This window comes from Salvelinus namaycush, chromosome 7 (assembly GCF_016432855.1).
Source record: "Salvelinus namaycush isolate Seneca chromosome 7, SaNama_1.0, whole genome shotgun sequence".
NCBI classification, from domain to species: Eukaryota; Metazoa; Chordata; class Actinopteri; order Salmoniformes; family Salmonidae; genus Salvelinus; species Salvelinus namaycush.
Genome location: NC_052313.1, coordinates 27,811,123 through 27,827,227, shown reverse-complemented (window position 1 = coordinate 27,827,227; position 16,105 = coordinate 27,811,123). Strand labels below are relative to the sequence as shown.

Sequence of the window (16,105 nt, the reverse complement as noted above, 5' to 3'; positions counted from 1 at the left end):
AGTCTTATATAACATGTTATACAATACATTTATGTTTTGTTCGAAAATGTGCATATTTGAGGAATAAATCATAGTTTTACATTGCAGCCACCATCAAAAATAGCACCAAAGCAGCCAGAATAATTACAGACACCAACGTCAAATACCTAAATACTCATCATAAAACATTTCTGAAAAATACATGGTGTACAGCAAATGAAAGACAGGCATCTTGTGATTCCAGCCAATATTTCCGATTTCTTAAGTGTTTTACAGCGAAAACACAATATAGCATTATATTAGCTTACCACAATAGCCAGAAACACAAGCCATTCCCCAGCAGCAAAAGTTAGCGATCGTAACAAACCAGCAAAAGATATATAATTTTTGACTAACCTTGATAAGCTTCATCAGATGACAGTCCTATAACATCAGGTTATACATACACTTATGTTTTGTTCGAAAATGTGCATATTTAGAGCTGAAATCAGTGGTTATACATTGTGCTAACGTAGCATCTTTTTCCCACAACGTCCGGATATTTTTCGGACACTTTTTCTGACACACATATTCTGACCAAATAACTATTCATAAACATAACTAAAAAATACATGTTGTATAGGAAATGATAGATACACTAGTTCTTAATGCAATCGCCGTGTTAGAATTCTAAAAATAACTTAATTACGATATGCAGTTTACGTTATGGCGAGAGCGTGCCCAAAACCTGGCCGCAAACTACTAGTTCACATGTACGACAGATATATGAAATAACATCATAAAATGGGTCCTACTTTTGCTGATCTTCCATCAGAATGTTGTACAAGGGGTCCTTTGTCCAGAACAATCGTTGTTTGGTTTTAGAACGGCCTTTTTCCCTCTCGATTTAGCAAGCACACTTGCCAAGTGGCGCGAATCTCTCCATCGTCAACAAACTCAGAGAACGGAACACGGCAAAACTCTCGAAAAAATTTCAATAATCTGATTAAACTATATTGAAAAAACATACTTTACGATGATATTGTCACATGTATCAAATAAAATCAAAGCCGGAGATATTAGTCGTCCATAACGACAGCTTTACAGAAGGCAATACCAGGTCCCTTCACGCGCTCTCCAGAAAACAGGAAACTGGTGACACATCATGCCGAAAGCTATTATGCGACCCCAGATCAAGTTACACACTCCATTTCTTCTCTCACTGCCTGTCGACATCTAGTGGAAGACGTATGAAGTGCATCTAAACTAATAAATATCAAGGACTTTAATAGGCAGGCCCTAGAACAGTGCATCGATTTCAGATTTTCCACTTCCTGTCAGGAAGTTTGCTGCAAAAGGAGTTCTGTTTTACTCACAGATATAATTCAAACGGTTTTAGAAACTAGAGAGTGTTTTCTATCCAATAGTAATAATAATATGCATATTGTACGAGCAAGAATTGAGTACGAGGCCGTTTGAAATGGGCACCTTTTATCCGGCTACTCAATACTGCCCCTGAAGTCCAAACAGGTTAATGCAACCGCTGTGTTAGATTTTTAAAAATAACTTTACCACAACATACAGCTTGGGTTATTGTGAGACAGCGCTCACCAACACGGCGGAGAATAGGCATCAACATATTACACAGAAATACGAAATAACATCATAAATGTTTTCTTACTTTTGCTGAGCTTCCATCAGAATGTTGTACAAGGAGTCCTATTTCCAGAATAAATCGTTGTTTGGTTTTAGAATGTCCATTTCTTCTGTCGAATTAGCAACCTTAGCTAGCATTGTGGCGCGAACATTCCCATCCTCTCTTGGCGCAAAGAACGGAAAATTCCAAAAGTCCCATTAAACGTTGAATAAACTGATAAAACTCGGTTGAAAAAACCTACTTTATGATGTTTTTATCATATGTATCAAATAAAATCAGAGCCGGAGATATTCGCCGTGTATACCTAACGCTTTTCAGAAGACAATGTCGAGCTCCCCCGCGCGCCGTCGAAGACAAAGAAAATACCGGACCTGTCACTCCAAAAGCTCTTATTCGGCCTCAGATCAAGCTAGACACCCCATTCAACCTTCCACTGCCTGTTGACATCTAGTGGAAGGCGTATGAAGTGCATACATATCGATAAATAAAAGCCAGTTGAATAGGCAGGCCCTGAAACAGAGCCTCGTTTTCAGATTTTTCACTTCCTGTATGGAAGTTTGCTGCCAAATGAGTTCTGTTTTACTCACAGATATAATTCAAACCATTTTAGAAACTTCAGAGTGTTTTCTATCCAATAGTAATAATAATATGCATATTGTATGATCTAGAACAGAGTACGAGGCCGTTTAATTTGGGCACGATTTTTTCCAAAGTGAAAACAGCGCCCCCCTATTGATAATGAAACATAGTATCTTAGGTTCTCACTTGGTTAAGACCATAGGATTGAAAATGAATGAATCCAACAACCATGTCACTAGCAAACACACATATGGGTGGTACTGGTAATGCAACAAAAAAAATATCTTGAAAAGCACAGTGGGAAATAAGGCTTAAATCCCTACAGCGGGGCTATTCAATTCTGTTTCTGGAGGGCCGAAACATTTCTGTTTTGGGATTTTTCTTTCTTCAAAGAATGATTTCATTTATGGTTCTTCAAAGACTCTAAATTGGTTCCCTTATGGCATTGCTCTCAGTAACCTTATTTGGTTCCAACTTGCACCTTTATTTTTTAGTGTATTGACATGAGATTGTCAATAAACACATGACTTCATATCACAACTACTTAATCTTGCTGATGTTATTCCATTTTATTCATCTCATGTCTCTTATCTCTTTCCCAACACTTCCTTCTTCTGTTCTGGACACATATTCTGATAGCACATCCCCTAGCCTAGTATATAGTCACGTCCCCTAGTCTAGTATGTAGGCACATCCCCTAGCCTAGTATATAGTCACGTCCCCAAGCCTAATAATATGTAGTCTCAGCACAGAAGCAACACGTCTGTCTGTGATGGTTTGTGGCACTTTAAATCAGAGAAGGGACACATACAATTGAAGAAGAAGAAGAAGACATTATATTTTTGCCTTTCAAGATACCCAATAAAAACATAAAATAGCAAAAATAAACATGACAATACTAAAATTGAAGTGCATTAAAACAAAGGTGCATATAGTAGCACCCAAAGATCAATAATACTGTACATGGGGAAAACAAAAGCAACGACAAGCTCATAAAGGCAGTTAAAATTGAGAGGCAACGTAAACAACCTCTGCAACGCCTACAATGGAACGGCATCAAATACATCAAACACATTCTTTCCATTAGTGATGTTACGTTTGATACCAGAGCTCCGAGGCATGCATCGACATCGCTAAGCATTTTACTTCGAAGGAGTGTTCCGATGCTTGTATCACTTTATCAGGAGCACGTGATCAATGACGTCCGAAAGCTTCGTTTTGTCGAGCAACAACCTGATTGGTTTTGTATTGGTTTGGAAATGATTTTGACCAGCATGTGCCGCTAGTGTATAACGTTTTGATCAAAGCCTCAAGTAATTACATTTTCTCCCGACACAATTGGCTGAAAATGCTCAATGCTTCAGGAAGCTTAGTTTCCCCATCAATACTTTCCATGTGTTTGATACCAATCCTTTCCATCCAGTACTATGAGCCATCCTCCCCTCACCAGCCTCCACTGGCATCTGTCCATTACCTCCCATGTAACTGCCTGATCATGTCATTACTACTAGGGACGTGTGTGTGTGTGTGTGTGTGTGTGTGTGTGTGTGTGTGTGTGTGTGTGTGTGTGTGTGTGTGTGTGTGTGTGTGTGTGTGTGTGTGTGTGTGTGTGTGTGGAGATGGGCAGTATTTCCGTTACACGTATCTCAATTACTTATGAGTATTTTGTCATTTGTATTACATTACACTTCCATGTATTTTTATAACAAGTGGCCCCCTTTCACCCTGCATTGGTATCAGAGGTTTGATGGCACTATGGTGTGATAAGAGTGTCTGCTGAATTAACTAAATGTATATGTAAAAATTAACCATTCTAAAGCATGATGAGTAGTATTCTAATGCGCTCTGCCCCGAAGCAAGGCCAATTATAATACCCAGTGTGCTTTGCAGTTCATTTTGGTATGTTCATTTTCATGTATTCATTTAAATGTTGGTCATCTAGCAGACACTTATCCAGAGTGACTTACAGCCAGTGCATTCAACTAAGGTACAGTAGAAAAACAACAACATATTACAGTCATAGCAAGTAAAACGTTTCTGTAACCGTTACCGAGAATGTTGTTGCTGTTTGGACCGCCTACTTGCAAATGTATTATATTTGAAAATACAAAATACATGTATTTTAATGAAATACATTTCAAAATACAAATATTTTGTGTATTGTGATACATTGATATTCTTTATGGTATTTTGTCATTTTTGCCCTTCCCTGTGTGTGCGTACACGCGGCATGTTAACTGGCTATGAAACGCCACAGTGAGGACACATACATAGTCAAGAGAAGAATAAAAGTGTTTGTTATTGCTCCCACTGCAGTCAGTGAATGATGAATTCTGTAATAAACATGCTTCTATGAGGTGAATATCAATGAATCTCCCTCTGGATGCTCAGTCATCATTATGGAGAGAGCTGAGCACTGTGCCACGCCAATTATGTAACGGTGGTGCAGCACAGAGGCAATTAATGACTTTAAATGGCCCATAAGCGCGCACGCACGCACACACACACAGGAATGGAAAATACCATTAAGATCAATGTATCAAAATTAACTAGAATATACCTGTAATTTGTAATGTATTCAATTAAAACGCAGGTATTTTGTATTGTACAGCACAAAAATAAATTTGCGAGTAGCCGGCCCGAACAGCAACAACATTCTCAGTAACGGTTACAAAAACATTTACTTGCTATGACTGTGATACAGTATGTTGTTGTTTCAAAAAAATAAATGAAATACATTTATAAAGCCCTTCTGACGTCAGCTGATGTCACAAAGTGCTGTACAGAAACCCAGCCTAAAACACCCAAACAGCAAGCAATGCAGGTGTAGACGAACGGTGGCTAGGAAAAACTCCTTAGAAAGGCCAGAACCTAGGAAGAAACCTAGAGAGGAACCAGGCTATGAGGGGTGGCCAGTCCTCTTCTGGCTGTGCCGGGTGGAGATTATAACAGAACATGGCCAAGATGTTCAAATGTTCATAGATGACCAGCAGGGTGAAACGTTTATCTATCTTAGTTGAGCAAGTCACTCTGGATAAGAGTGTCTGCTAAATGACCAAATTGTACATGAATATGTGAAAATGAACATACCAAAATGAACTGCAAAGCACACTGGGTATTGTTATTGGCCTTGTTTCAGGACGGAGCTCATTAGAATAATACTCTGCATGCTTTGCAATTGTTCATTTTTACATATTAATTTATATTTAGTTAGTTTAGCAGATGCTCTTATCACACCATAGTGCTATCAGACTTTTGATACAAAATGTGAACTACTATTAAGAAAAATGGTATAGGAAAGTATTTTGTATTTTGACAATACAAATTACAGAATTTTAAAAATACAAATGACAGTATTTTGAAAATACAAAATACATTGGACTGTAGTTCAGCCCAGTGTAATTCATATGACAAAATATTCAAAAGTAATTGAAATACGTATTTCAAATACATGTGTCACGTTCCTGACCTGTTTTCCTTTGTTATGTATTTGTTTTAGTTGGTCAGGGCGTGAGTTGGGTGGGTTGGTCTAGGTTTGTTTTTCTATGTTGGGATTTTGTGTTCGGCCTGGTATGATTCTCAATCAGAGACAGGTGTGTATCGTTGTCCCTGATTGAGAGTCATACTAAGGCAGCCAGGGTTTCACTGGTGTTTTGTGGGTGTTTGTTTCCTGTGTCAGTGTTTGGGCCACACAGGACTGTTTTCAGGTTAGTCACGTTTGTAGAGTTTCGTAATTTGTAGTGTTTGTTGTTTGTTCATTAAAACATGAATACCTACTACTCCGCATCTTGGTCCGATCCATGCTCCTCCTCGTCTGAGGAGGAGAACGACTACGACAACCTTAACAGAAACACCCACCAAAACAGGATCAAGCGGAGTGGAGAAGGAAGGCAAGAACAACAGCAATGGGGAAAAGAGGAATGGACTTGGGAGGAGATCCTAGACGGTAAAGGACCCTGGGCAGAGCCAGTGGAGTGTCGCCGCCCCAAAGCGGAGCTGGAGGCAGCGAAAGCGGAGAGGAGGTTGTATGAGGCTAAAGCAAGGCAGAGCGGCTGGAAGCCCGAGAGGCTCACCCAAAAATTTCTTGGGGGGGGGCTAAAGGGGAGTGTGGCGAAGCCGGGTTGGTTACCTGAGCCAACTCCCCGGGCTTACCGTGGAGTGAGAGGGCGTCGTACTGGTCAGACACCGTGTTATGCGGTAAAGCGCACGGTGTCCCCAGTACGCGTGCTTAGCCCAGTGCGGGCTATTCCACCTTGCCGCACTGGGAGGGCTAGGTTGGGCATCGAGCCGGATGTCATGAAGCCGGCCCAACGTATCTGGCCTCCAGTACGTCTCCTCGGGCCGGCGTACATGGCACCAGCCTTACAGGTGGTGTCCCCGGTTCGCCTGCATAGCCCAGTGCGGGTTATTCCACCTCGCCGCACTGGCAGGGCTACGGGGACCATTCAACCTGGTAAGGTTGGGGAGGCTTGGTGCTCAAGAGCGCGTGTCCTCCTTCACGGTCCGGTATATCCGGCGCCACCTTCCCACCCCAGCTCAGTACCACCAGTGCCTACTCCACGCACCAGGCTTCCAGTGCGTTTCCAGAGCCCTGTTCCTCCTCCACGCACTCTCCCTATGGTGCGTGTCTCCAGCTCAGTGCCTCCAGTTCCGGTACCACGCACCAGGCCTACTGTGCGCCTCAGCAGGTCAGAGTCGGCCGTCTGCCCAACGCCGCCTGCACTGCTCGTCTGTCCAGCGCCGTCTGAGCTGCCTGCCTGCCCAGCGCCGTCTGAACTGACTGCCTGCCCAGCACCATCTGAGCCATCCGTCTGCCCAGCGCCGTCTGAGCCATCCGTCTGCCCAGCGCCATCTGAGCCATCCGTCTGCCCAGCGCCATCTGAGCCATCCGTCTGCCCAGCGCCATCTGAGCCATCCGTCTGCCCAGCGCCATCTGAGCCATCCGTCTGCCACGAGCCTTCAGAGCCGCCCGTCTGTCCCGAGCCATTAGAGCCGTCCGTCAGTCAGGAGCCGCTAGAGCCGTCCGTCAGTCAGGAGCTGCCAGAGACGCCAGCCAGTCAGGAGCTGCCAGAGACGCCAGCCAGTCAGGAGCTGCCAGAGACGCCAGCCAGTCAGGAGCTACCAGAGACGCCAGCCAGTCAGGAGCTGCCAGAGACGCCAGCCAGTCAGGAGCTGCCAGAGACGCCAGACAGTCATGAGCTGCCCTACAGTCATGAGCTGCCCTACAGTCATGAGCTGCCCTACAGTCATGAGCTGCCCTACAGTCATGAGCTGCCCTACAGTCATGAGCTGCCCTACAGTCATGAGCTGCCACTCAGTCCGGAGCTGCCCCTTATCCTGGTGCTGCCCCTTATCCTGGTGCTGCCCCTTATCCTGGTGCTGCCCCTCAGTCAACTGCTACCCCTCAGTCTGTTACTGCCTTTTGGAATAGCGGGATTGACATGGAGGGTGAATATTGGGAGGAGGCCACGGAAGCGGGGGTTGACTATGGTGGGGTGGGGACCACGACCAGCGCCAGAGCCGCCACCGTGGACAGACGCCCACCCAGACCCTCCCCTAGACTTTGTGCTGGTGCGCCCGGAGTTCGCACCTTAAGGGGGGGGTTCTGTCACGTTCCTGACCTGTTTTCCTTTGTTATGTATTTGTTTTAGTTGGTCAGGGCGTGAGTTGGGTGGGTTGGTCTAGGTTTGTTTTTCTATGTTGGGATTTTGTGTTCGGCCTGGTATGATTCTCAATCAGAGACAGGTGTGTATCGTTGTCCCTGATTGAGAGTCATACTAAGGCAGCCAGGGTTTCACTGGTGTTTTGTGGGTGTTTGTTTCCTGTGTCAGTGTTTGGGCCACACAGGACTGTTTTCAGGTTAGTCACGTTTGTAGAGTTTCGTAATTTGTAGTGTTTGTTGTTTGTTCATTAAAACATGAATACCTACTACTCCGCATCTTGGTCCGATCCATGCTCCTCCTCGTCTGAGGAGGAGAACGACTACGACAACCTTAACAACATGTAATAGAAATTCTGCCCATCTCCACACACACACACACACACACACACACACACACACACACACACACACACACACACACACACACACACACACACACACACACACAGACAGACAGAGAGAGCTTATACAGTGCCAAGTGAAAGTCTACACACCCCTTGCACAGTCTATTTTAAAAGAGAATAAATTAGATTTTCTTCAGACTGATGTACACAACCTACTTCACATTATCAAAGTGAAAGAAAAAGTCTAGAACATTTTCCATGTTTTGATTGCGTACACTGAATTTGACAGTATCTCACGGGCATCTCAGTGGCAAGTAAATGTCTGTATTTCGTACTACAGTGCAATTACTATAATATAAATACGGTATTAAAGAAAGTACTGTGTAATGACAAACAGTACAATACCGTAAAAAATAGGTGGAGTATTTACACATATATCAATGAATATTCTGTGTTTTATATCACTTGCACTTCTAGAGACCTTCCAAAGTGGCAGCAACTACAGGGCACACCAGAATGGCTTTCCTAGGTGTTGAGTGTTCCTGAACGGTCTAATCTCAGTCCTGAGTTAAATCTGTTTCAAAATCTGGGTTGGACTTTTGAATATTGAATATTGCTGTCATGACTCCCAACCAAATTTAATGAGCTTGAGCAATTTTGACAAAAACAATGGATAAATGTTGCCCTAAAAAATTGTGCAAAGTCGGTAGAATCTTATTCAAAATGATTCAGCGCTGTAATGGCTGCCAAAGGTGCTTCCGCAAAGTATTACACTAACTCTGGGTTGTGAAGACATAATGCATTTGGAAATGTTTTATCATTTTTCTCTCACTTTGATAATGTGGAGTAGGTGGTATAGATAGATAGGACAAAAAAACGAATCAATTCCCTTTATAGATAAAAAATTTTAAGCAGCAAAATGTGAAGACTGTGGAAGGGGTGTGGAGACTTTCACTAGCGACTGAATGTTAACTCTTAGATGTTAAGTCCCCTTTATAGGGGACTTTGAGTGGTTCTGAACTAGTCCCGACTGATATTTCTGTGTACAGCACACTCTTTGAACGACACAACATCAATTGCCTTAAACCACCTAAAAGCGCTGCTTGTCCCGATACTTATGCACTATTGCAGTCGGTTATTTGCATCGGGAGCGACACGTCACATTTTCAGGCCTATCCAGACAAAGGAACGATTTCCCGTGCCAGTGAAGCTCACAGCTGCGCATGCAATAGCGCATATGAAATTAGGGAGTTTAGCAGATGCAACAATAGTAGTTTAATCTCGCAGTGATGTTCTCAGGTGGATTTATAGCTCTCAACAGTTCTTTTTTTTTTCAAATAAATGTGTGGAATTGAAACACAGACGGACAAAATCGTGCTTAAAGTTGTAACGAGTCTGCACACATTTGAATGGCGACTCTGCACCGCTCAGTGGACTTTTAGGAGAAAGGTCTCTCTGTCGTCAGTTATATGAAATAATGCCAATATTGTGCTGTCACTAAATAGAACCATATTTATTTCACAGTTATAGGAAAGGTGAAATCGTGTAGTAAGTTGTTTATAATTTGACTGTTACTATATTTAGAAAACATTTAAATCATTGCAAGCCCTGTTACCCCACCTTTGTTGAAAAGGAAAAATAATCTGATGATATGATTTTATCATGTTTGTACAATGTACTTGAGCTTGTGTCCTCAAAAAGGAGTACACCTCAGCAATGTTTACCAGAAAGGTGACTTACAGACCTTTCTAAAACTATGCAACATTACCAGTTGGTGTTTAAATCTCAATTTTGCCCTATCGTTCAAGAGGGTTTACACCTATCCAGGCCTTCTGAGATCTGGCATACGTCTTCAATGTAGTCAGCCTGGAATGTGACCGTAGTTTAGGATCATGTCGGAGTCTTCTCTCTAGCATTTTAGATATTGGTCTCCATATTATGTATACTATGATAGATATCAATAGGGCTATTATAGCGTAGTGATTGACTGTTGTTTATTGAGAATAGCTCTTAACAATGGTCTGAGGTGATACTAAAGAACTGTAATGACAGTGCTTCCATCCCAAAGGGCACCATATTCCCTATATAGTGCACTACTTTTGATCAGAGCCCTATGGGTCATATATAGAGCACTATATAGGGAATAGTGTACCATTTAGGCAGGGTTGGGGAGTAACGGATTACATGTAAAAAATAATAATAAAAAAAACGGTAACTGTAATCCATTATGTTACCAGCAAAAATATTGTAATCAGATTAAATATACTTTTGAAAAACTAGATGATTACTTAGAGGATTACTTTTAAATTCAAAAAGGATGTTTGCGAGAAAAAAAATCTTTGACACTTCTCTGTTTTCTCAATGACATTCAAATCAGCATTGAAAAAAAGGGGCAAGTTTAAGGTGGTTCCACCTGAGCGAGTCTGACCACAAGTCAGAGACCACTATGATGACACTCCAAATGTGTTTGATGGATCGCGGGAAAAGAGCAGGAATAGGCTTTTGTAGGCTACAGTCCAAGCTGTGTCTTCCAATGGTGCGACTGCTGTCGGCATCCAAAGATTATCCAACTTGAATAAACGGTTGGAGGTAAGGATGACAGCAGTGGTGTAGTCTACGGCGATACGGGTATCACTTATTATTGATATCTACATAATGCATTGATGTGAATCACACTGCTGCTCTCTCATTTAGCTATTAGCGCCTTACGGATTGTGGTTGTTTCGGATGGCTGTTCACAAATCTAAATATGTATTTGAACCCAATAATGGATGAATTCAAGAAGTTTAAGCTGCCTATCAATCATTGTTTTTGAAACAGGTGGACAGCCAGTGCGCTCTTGCAACAGCTGCACAGTGCGGATCCAAGCCTATGGAATAAAAGTGGGGCTTTTATTGTTCAATCTAATTCATGCTGAGAAAAAAAATCCATAGGCCTAATGGACACATGCTCAAACTTGTACACTTTTGATGGACTTAAAGGGACAATCTGTAGTTGTTACATCTATTTTTGGACTTATAAATTATGTATACAGTACCAGTCAAAGGTTTGGACACACCTACTCATTCAATGGTTTTTCTTTTCTTTTTACTATTTTCTACATTGTAGAATAATAGTGAAGACATCAAAACGGTGAAATAACACATAAGGAATCATGTAGTAACCAAAAAAGTGTTAAACAAATCAAAATATATTTTATATTTTAGATTCTTCAAAGTAGCCACCCTTTGCCTTGATGACAGCTTTGCAAACTCTTGGCAAAGCATGTCATTCCATGAGCGCAGCATTTATTTTTCAACTCGAATCAATGAGCCCAATCAGTCCTCCATGACAACAAAAAACAACAGAGTAGGGCTGGCTAATAAATCCTTAGTTTTGGGGTCATGCTCAGGTAAAACAATGTGGCTAATCTGCACTTCCATATTTCCAGGGTATAACATTTATTGGAATGACTGGAATTCTGATAGACTTTGGTTTTTAATGTAAAGATAGAATTTAATCTTATTATTATATGTAGTAGAAAGCAATGGGTTAGAAGAAGCCTACATAACCAACCCATAAAGTAAAATGTAACATCCATATATAGCCAGCTATGTAAACTTTAACATTGATTTATCCTGCAATAGATGTCGTTCAATTGGTAACATACATTTTTGTTTTCTTCTAATGCCTCTTAAGGGGAAGGTCATCTAGAAGTAACGGAATGTAATCAGATTACGTTACTGAGTTTGGTTAATCCAAAAGGTATGTGACTGATTACAGTTTTGGACAGGTCATTTGTAACTGTAATGGATTACATTTAGAAAGTAACATAACCAATCCTGCATTTAGGACACAGATTTATTCAGTTGATGTGTTTACCAACAACCAAATCAAATCAAATCAATTTATATAGCCCTTCTTTCATCAGCTGATATCTCAAAATGCTGTACAGAAACCCAGCCTAAAACCCCAAACAGCAAGCAATGCAGGTGTAGAAGCACAGTGGCTAGGAAAAACTCCCTAGAAATGCCAAAACTTAGGAAGAAACCAAGAGAGGAACCAGGCTATGAGGGGTGGCCAGTCCCCTTCTGGCTGTGCCAGGTGGAGATTATAACAGAACATGGCCAAGATGTTCAAATGTTCATAAATGACCAGCATAGTCAAATAATAATAATCACAGTAGTTGTCGAGGGTACAACAGTTCAGCACCTCAGGAGTAAATGTCAGTTGGCTTTTCATAGCCGATTATTTAGAGTATCTCTGCTGCTCCTGCTGTCTCTAGAGAGTTGAAAACAGCAGGTCTGGGACAGGTAGCACGTCCGGTCAACAGGTCAGGTTTCCATAGCCGCAGGCAGAACAGTTGAAACTGGAGCAGCAGCACGGCCAGGTGGACTGGGGACAGCAAGGAGTCATCATGCCAGGTAGTCCTGAGGCATGGTCCTAGGGCTCAGGTCCTCCGAGAGAGAGAAAGAAAGAAAGAGCGAAAGAGAGAATTAGAGAGAGCATACTTAAATTCACACAGGACACCGGATAAGACAGGAGAAAAACTCCAGATATAACAGACTGACCCTAGCCCCCCGACACATAAACTACTGCAGCATAAATACTGGAGGCTGAGACAGGAGGGGTCAGGAGACACTGTGGCCCCATCCGATGATACCCCCAGACAGAGCCAGAACACAATGCCAATTTCTGGGTCGATTAAAACCCATAAATAAAAACGTAGTCTAAATTGTGAGGATTATTATTTTCTAGCTAAAGAAAAAACAAGCGTTTGGTGAGAAATAATGACATACATTTTGACACTGACAAACAAACTCCCTCTGTCTGTATTATTTCAGTAAAACGAATTTACTCCTGGCCTAGATTTCAAATTTCTTCATCATTCTATTTTGACGGAAACAGACTTCCTGAATAACATAATGCATTATAATAACAACATAATGTAATCACAGAGAGAAGGAGACAGAGGGAGAGAGAGAAAGAGACAGAGGGAGAGAGAGAGAGAGAGAGAGAGAGAAGGAGAGAGAGGGAGAGGAAGAAGGAGAGAGAGAGTGACATACATAACACAGCTTGTTGTTCTGTTATGGAGGATTGTACACACACACACACAAACACCCACACACACACACACACACACACACACACACACACACACACACACACACACACACACACACACACACACACACACACACACACACACACACACACACACACACACACACACACACACACACACACACACACACACACACAGGGCCTTAGGTCTACTGAGTAGCATGTGTTCATTAAAGCAGACCTGTTCCACTGGGCCTCTCCAGGATAACACGACCCCCTTTGAGGTCGCGGTGATTGCAGGCAGGCTCTTGCATTTGGTCGGACACAGTAAACATGTTCCTGATGGTAATCAGTCCCACAGGGGTTGATCAGTCAGCAGATGGATGGAGACCGTGGAGGGATAGAGTTCCTGTGGTCTTCATAGACCCTCAGTCCAATCCTGTCAATATCGTTGAGTTTTAGAGTGTCTTAAAAGAGATCACACTGTATCGAAATACATTTCAATCAAGTTTCTGTCCCCTTCTGTCGTTCCTTCTTTCCCTCAATGTGAATGTGTATTCCTCTTATTCCGCTCTCCATCTCGATGACCCTTCTCTTTCCCACTCTCATCCCTTGTCTCACCCCTTTTTACCAATTCCCCTCTCTCGCCTCTTCCTCTGTCTCCTCTGTCTCCACCCCTCACTGCACCAGTCCCTGTGTGCCCATCTTTCGCCCCATGTTCCATCCATCCAAGAATGAGTAATCGGGTTTGCTTCGCCGTGGTAACCACGCTCTATTTTAAGGAGGCGATACATAATTAAGACAGACTGGACCTGGAGGGAGAGAGTCACAGGAGAGAGAGAGGATGTGTGTGTGTGTTTCTGTGTGTGTGTGCGTGTGTGTGTGTGTGTGTGTGTGTGTTCATGTGTGTCCTGTTTGAAAAACAATTCAACTTTCTACACATTCACTTCATTGCATGTGTTAATATTATGTTGTCTGTCCGATGTTTATGTTGTCTGTCCGATGCCGTTGTAATGATGTAATTTCTCATAGAAAGAAGGTAAGCTATTTACTTTCATAGGTTGCATAACACCAAAATGCATGTGGAGTTATATTTGTGGACCTACAAACACACGCGCGTGCCCGCGTGCACACACACACACACACACACACACACACACACACACACACACACACACAGGTGTGAAGGTGCTGAAGGATATCACACCTGCTTGGTGCCTGCAGATGAGGGCTAATGAGCTCACCCTTCAGCTTCCTCTGCGGGAGAGCTGTGTGTGTTTGTGTGTATGTTTGTGTGTGTGTGTTTGGGTGTGTGTGTGTCTGCGTGTTAATCTCTCTCCTCCACCCCTTTCACACACATCTCCCCACTACTTATATGGATCAGAGTCCTTTTTCTCCACTTTATCGTGCGAATCAAAAGATATTCCAAGGACGTTCGCAGCTTCTGAGACAATATGCTTGTTGATTAGATATGGGCTGGTCCTGAAGCGGTTGTAGATTGAAGCGATTGAAGATGCATGAGGCTGTCTCTCATGCATACCCCCCCCCCTTCTCTCTCTATCGCTCTCTCTCCAACCCTCTCTGTCTCTCTCTCTGTCTTACTGCAGGATCTCCACTGACTCGCATTCTCCCAAGCTGCAGATCCGGAGCCACAGCTACCTGCGGGCGGTGAGTGAGGTTTCCATCAATAGAAGCCTGGACAGCTTGGACCCGGCAGGGCTCCTGGCCTCGCCCAAATTCCGCTCGCGAAATGAGAGCTACATGAGAGCCATGAGCACCATCAGCCAGGTTGGTGCCCCTGGGGGCGCGTACCTCCCCCTGTCCCATCCCCTAACTGTCTCCTGTCCTTACTTACTCCCAACGGTAGCAGGGGAGAGGAAACAACCCTAAAGAACCATTGAAAAAGCCCAAATCAAGCCCAAACCAACCTCAAACCAACCTCAAACCAACCTTAAACCAACCCCAAACCAAAAACAATCCAACCCCAAACCAGCCCCAAATCAACAATCAAACAATCATTCAAGCAACAATCCCATGGGAGCGGATAATTAAACCAAACCATCTCCAAACATTTGGGCGTTGTTTTCTTCAGGTCTGATGATCAGAGTAAAATTCACAGCACTAATTTGAAATACAGCCCATCTTTTCCCTGACCCCCCCCCCCCCATCATCCTGTCTGTCTGTTCATTCCTCTTCTGTAGACTCCAATGACATTCATAGAGAAATATTCCAATTAGGCTTTCTCATTAGAGCCGAAACAGGACTGCTTTCATTTTCAACAGCTAGGACTGCACATGGACTGCAGGGTTGTCCTAAGTACTGGGCGGCTGTTAAAGGGAGAATGGCTCATTGTAATAGCTTGATGGAATAAATAAAATGGTACCGAGCATATATGTTTTACATTTTAACTAGGCAAGTCAGTGCCTTTCTATAGTCTTCGAAAGCCAAGTTAACAAACAGATCACCGACCATTTCGAATCCCACCGTACCTTCTCCGCTATGCAATCTGGTTCCGAGCTGGTCATGGGTGCACCTCAGCCACGCTCAAGGTCCTAAACGATATCATAACCGCCATCAATAAAAGACAATACTGTGCAGCCGTCTTCATCGACCTGGCCAAGGCTTTCGACTCTGTCAATCACCGCATTCTTATCAGCAGACTCAACGGCCTTGGTTTCTCAAATGACTGCCTCGCCTGGTTCACCTGGTACTTCTCAGATTGAGTTCAGTGTGTCAAATCGGAGGGCCTGTTGTCCGGACCTCTGGCAGTCTCTATGGGGGTGTCATAGGGTTCAATTCTCGGGCCAACTCTTTTCTCTGTATACATCAATGATGTCGCTCTTGCTGCTGGTGATTCTCTGA

General features: G+C 43.0%; 1 protein-coding gene across 1 annotated transcript in view; it reads left to right on the top strand.

The window, feature by feature from the left end:
* LOC120050422 (disks large-associated protein 1-like) overlaps nucleotides 1-16,105 on the top strand; it is a 130,824-nt gene that overhangs the window by 21,676 nt on the left and 93,043 nt on the right. The window contains exon 4 of the mRNA XM_038997012.1: nucleotides 14,851-15,031. Within this exon, the coding sequence (XP_038852940.1) occupies nucleotides 14,851-15,031 (181 nt within the window). The remainder of the gene's footprint in view (nucleotides 1-14,850; nucleotides 15,032-16,105) is intronic.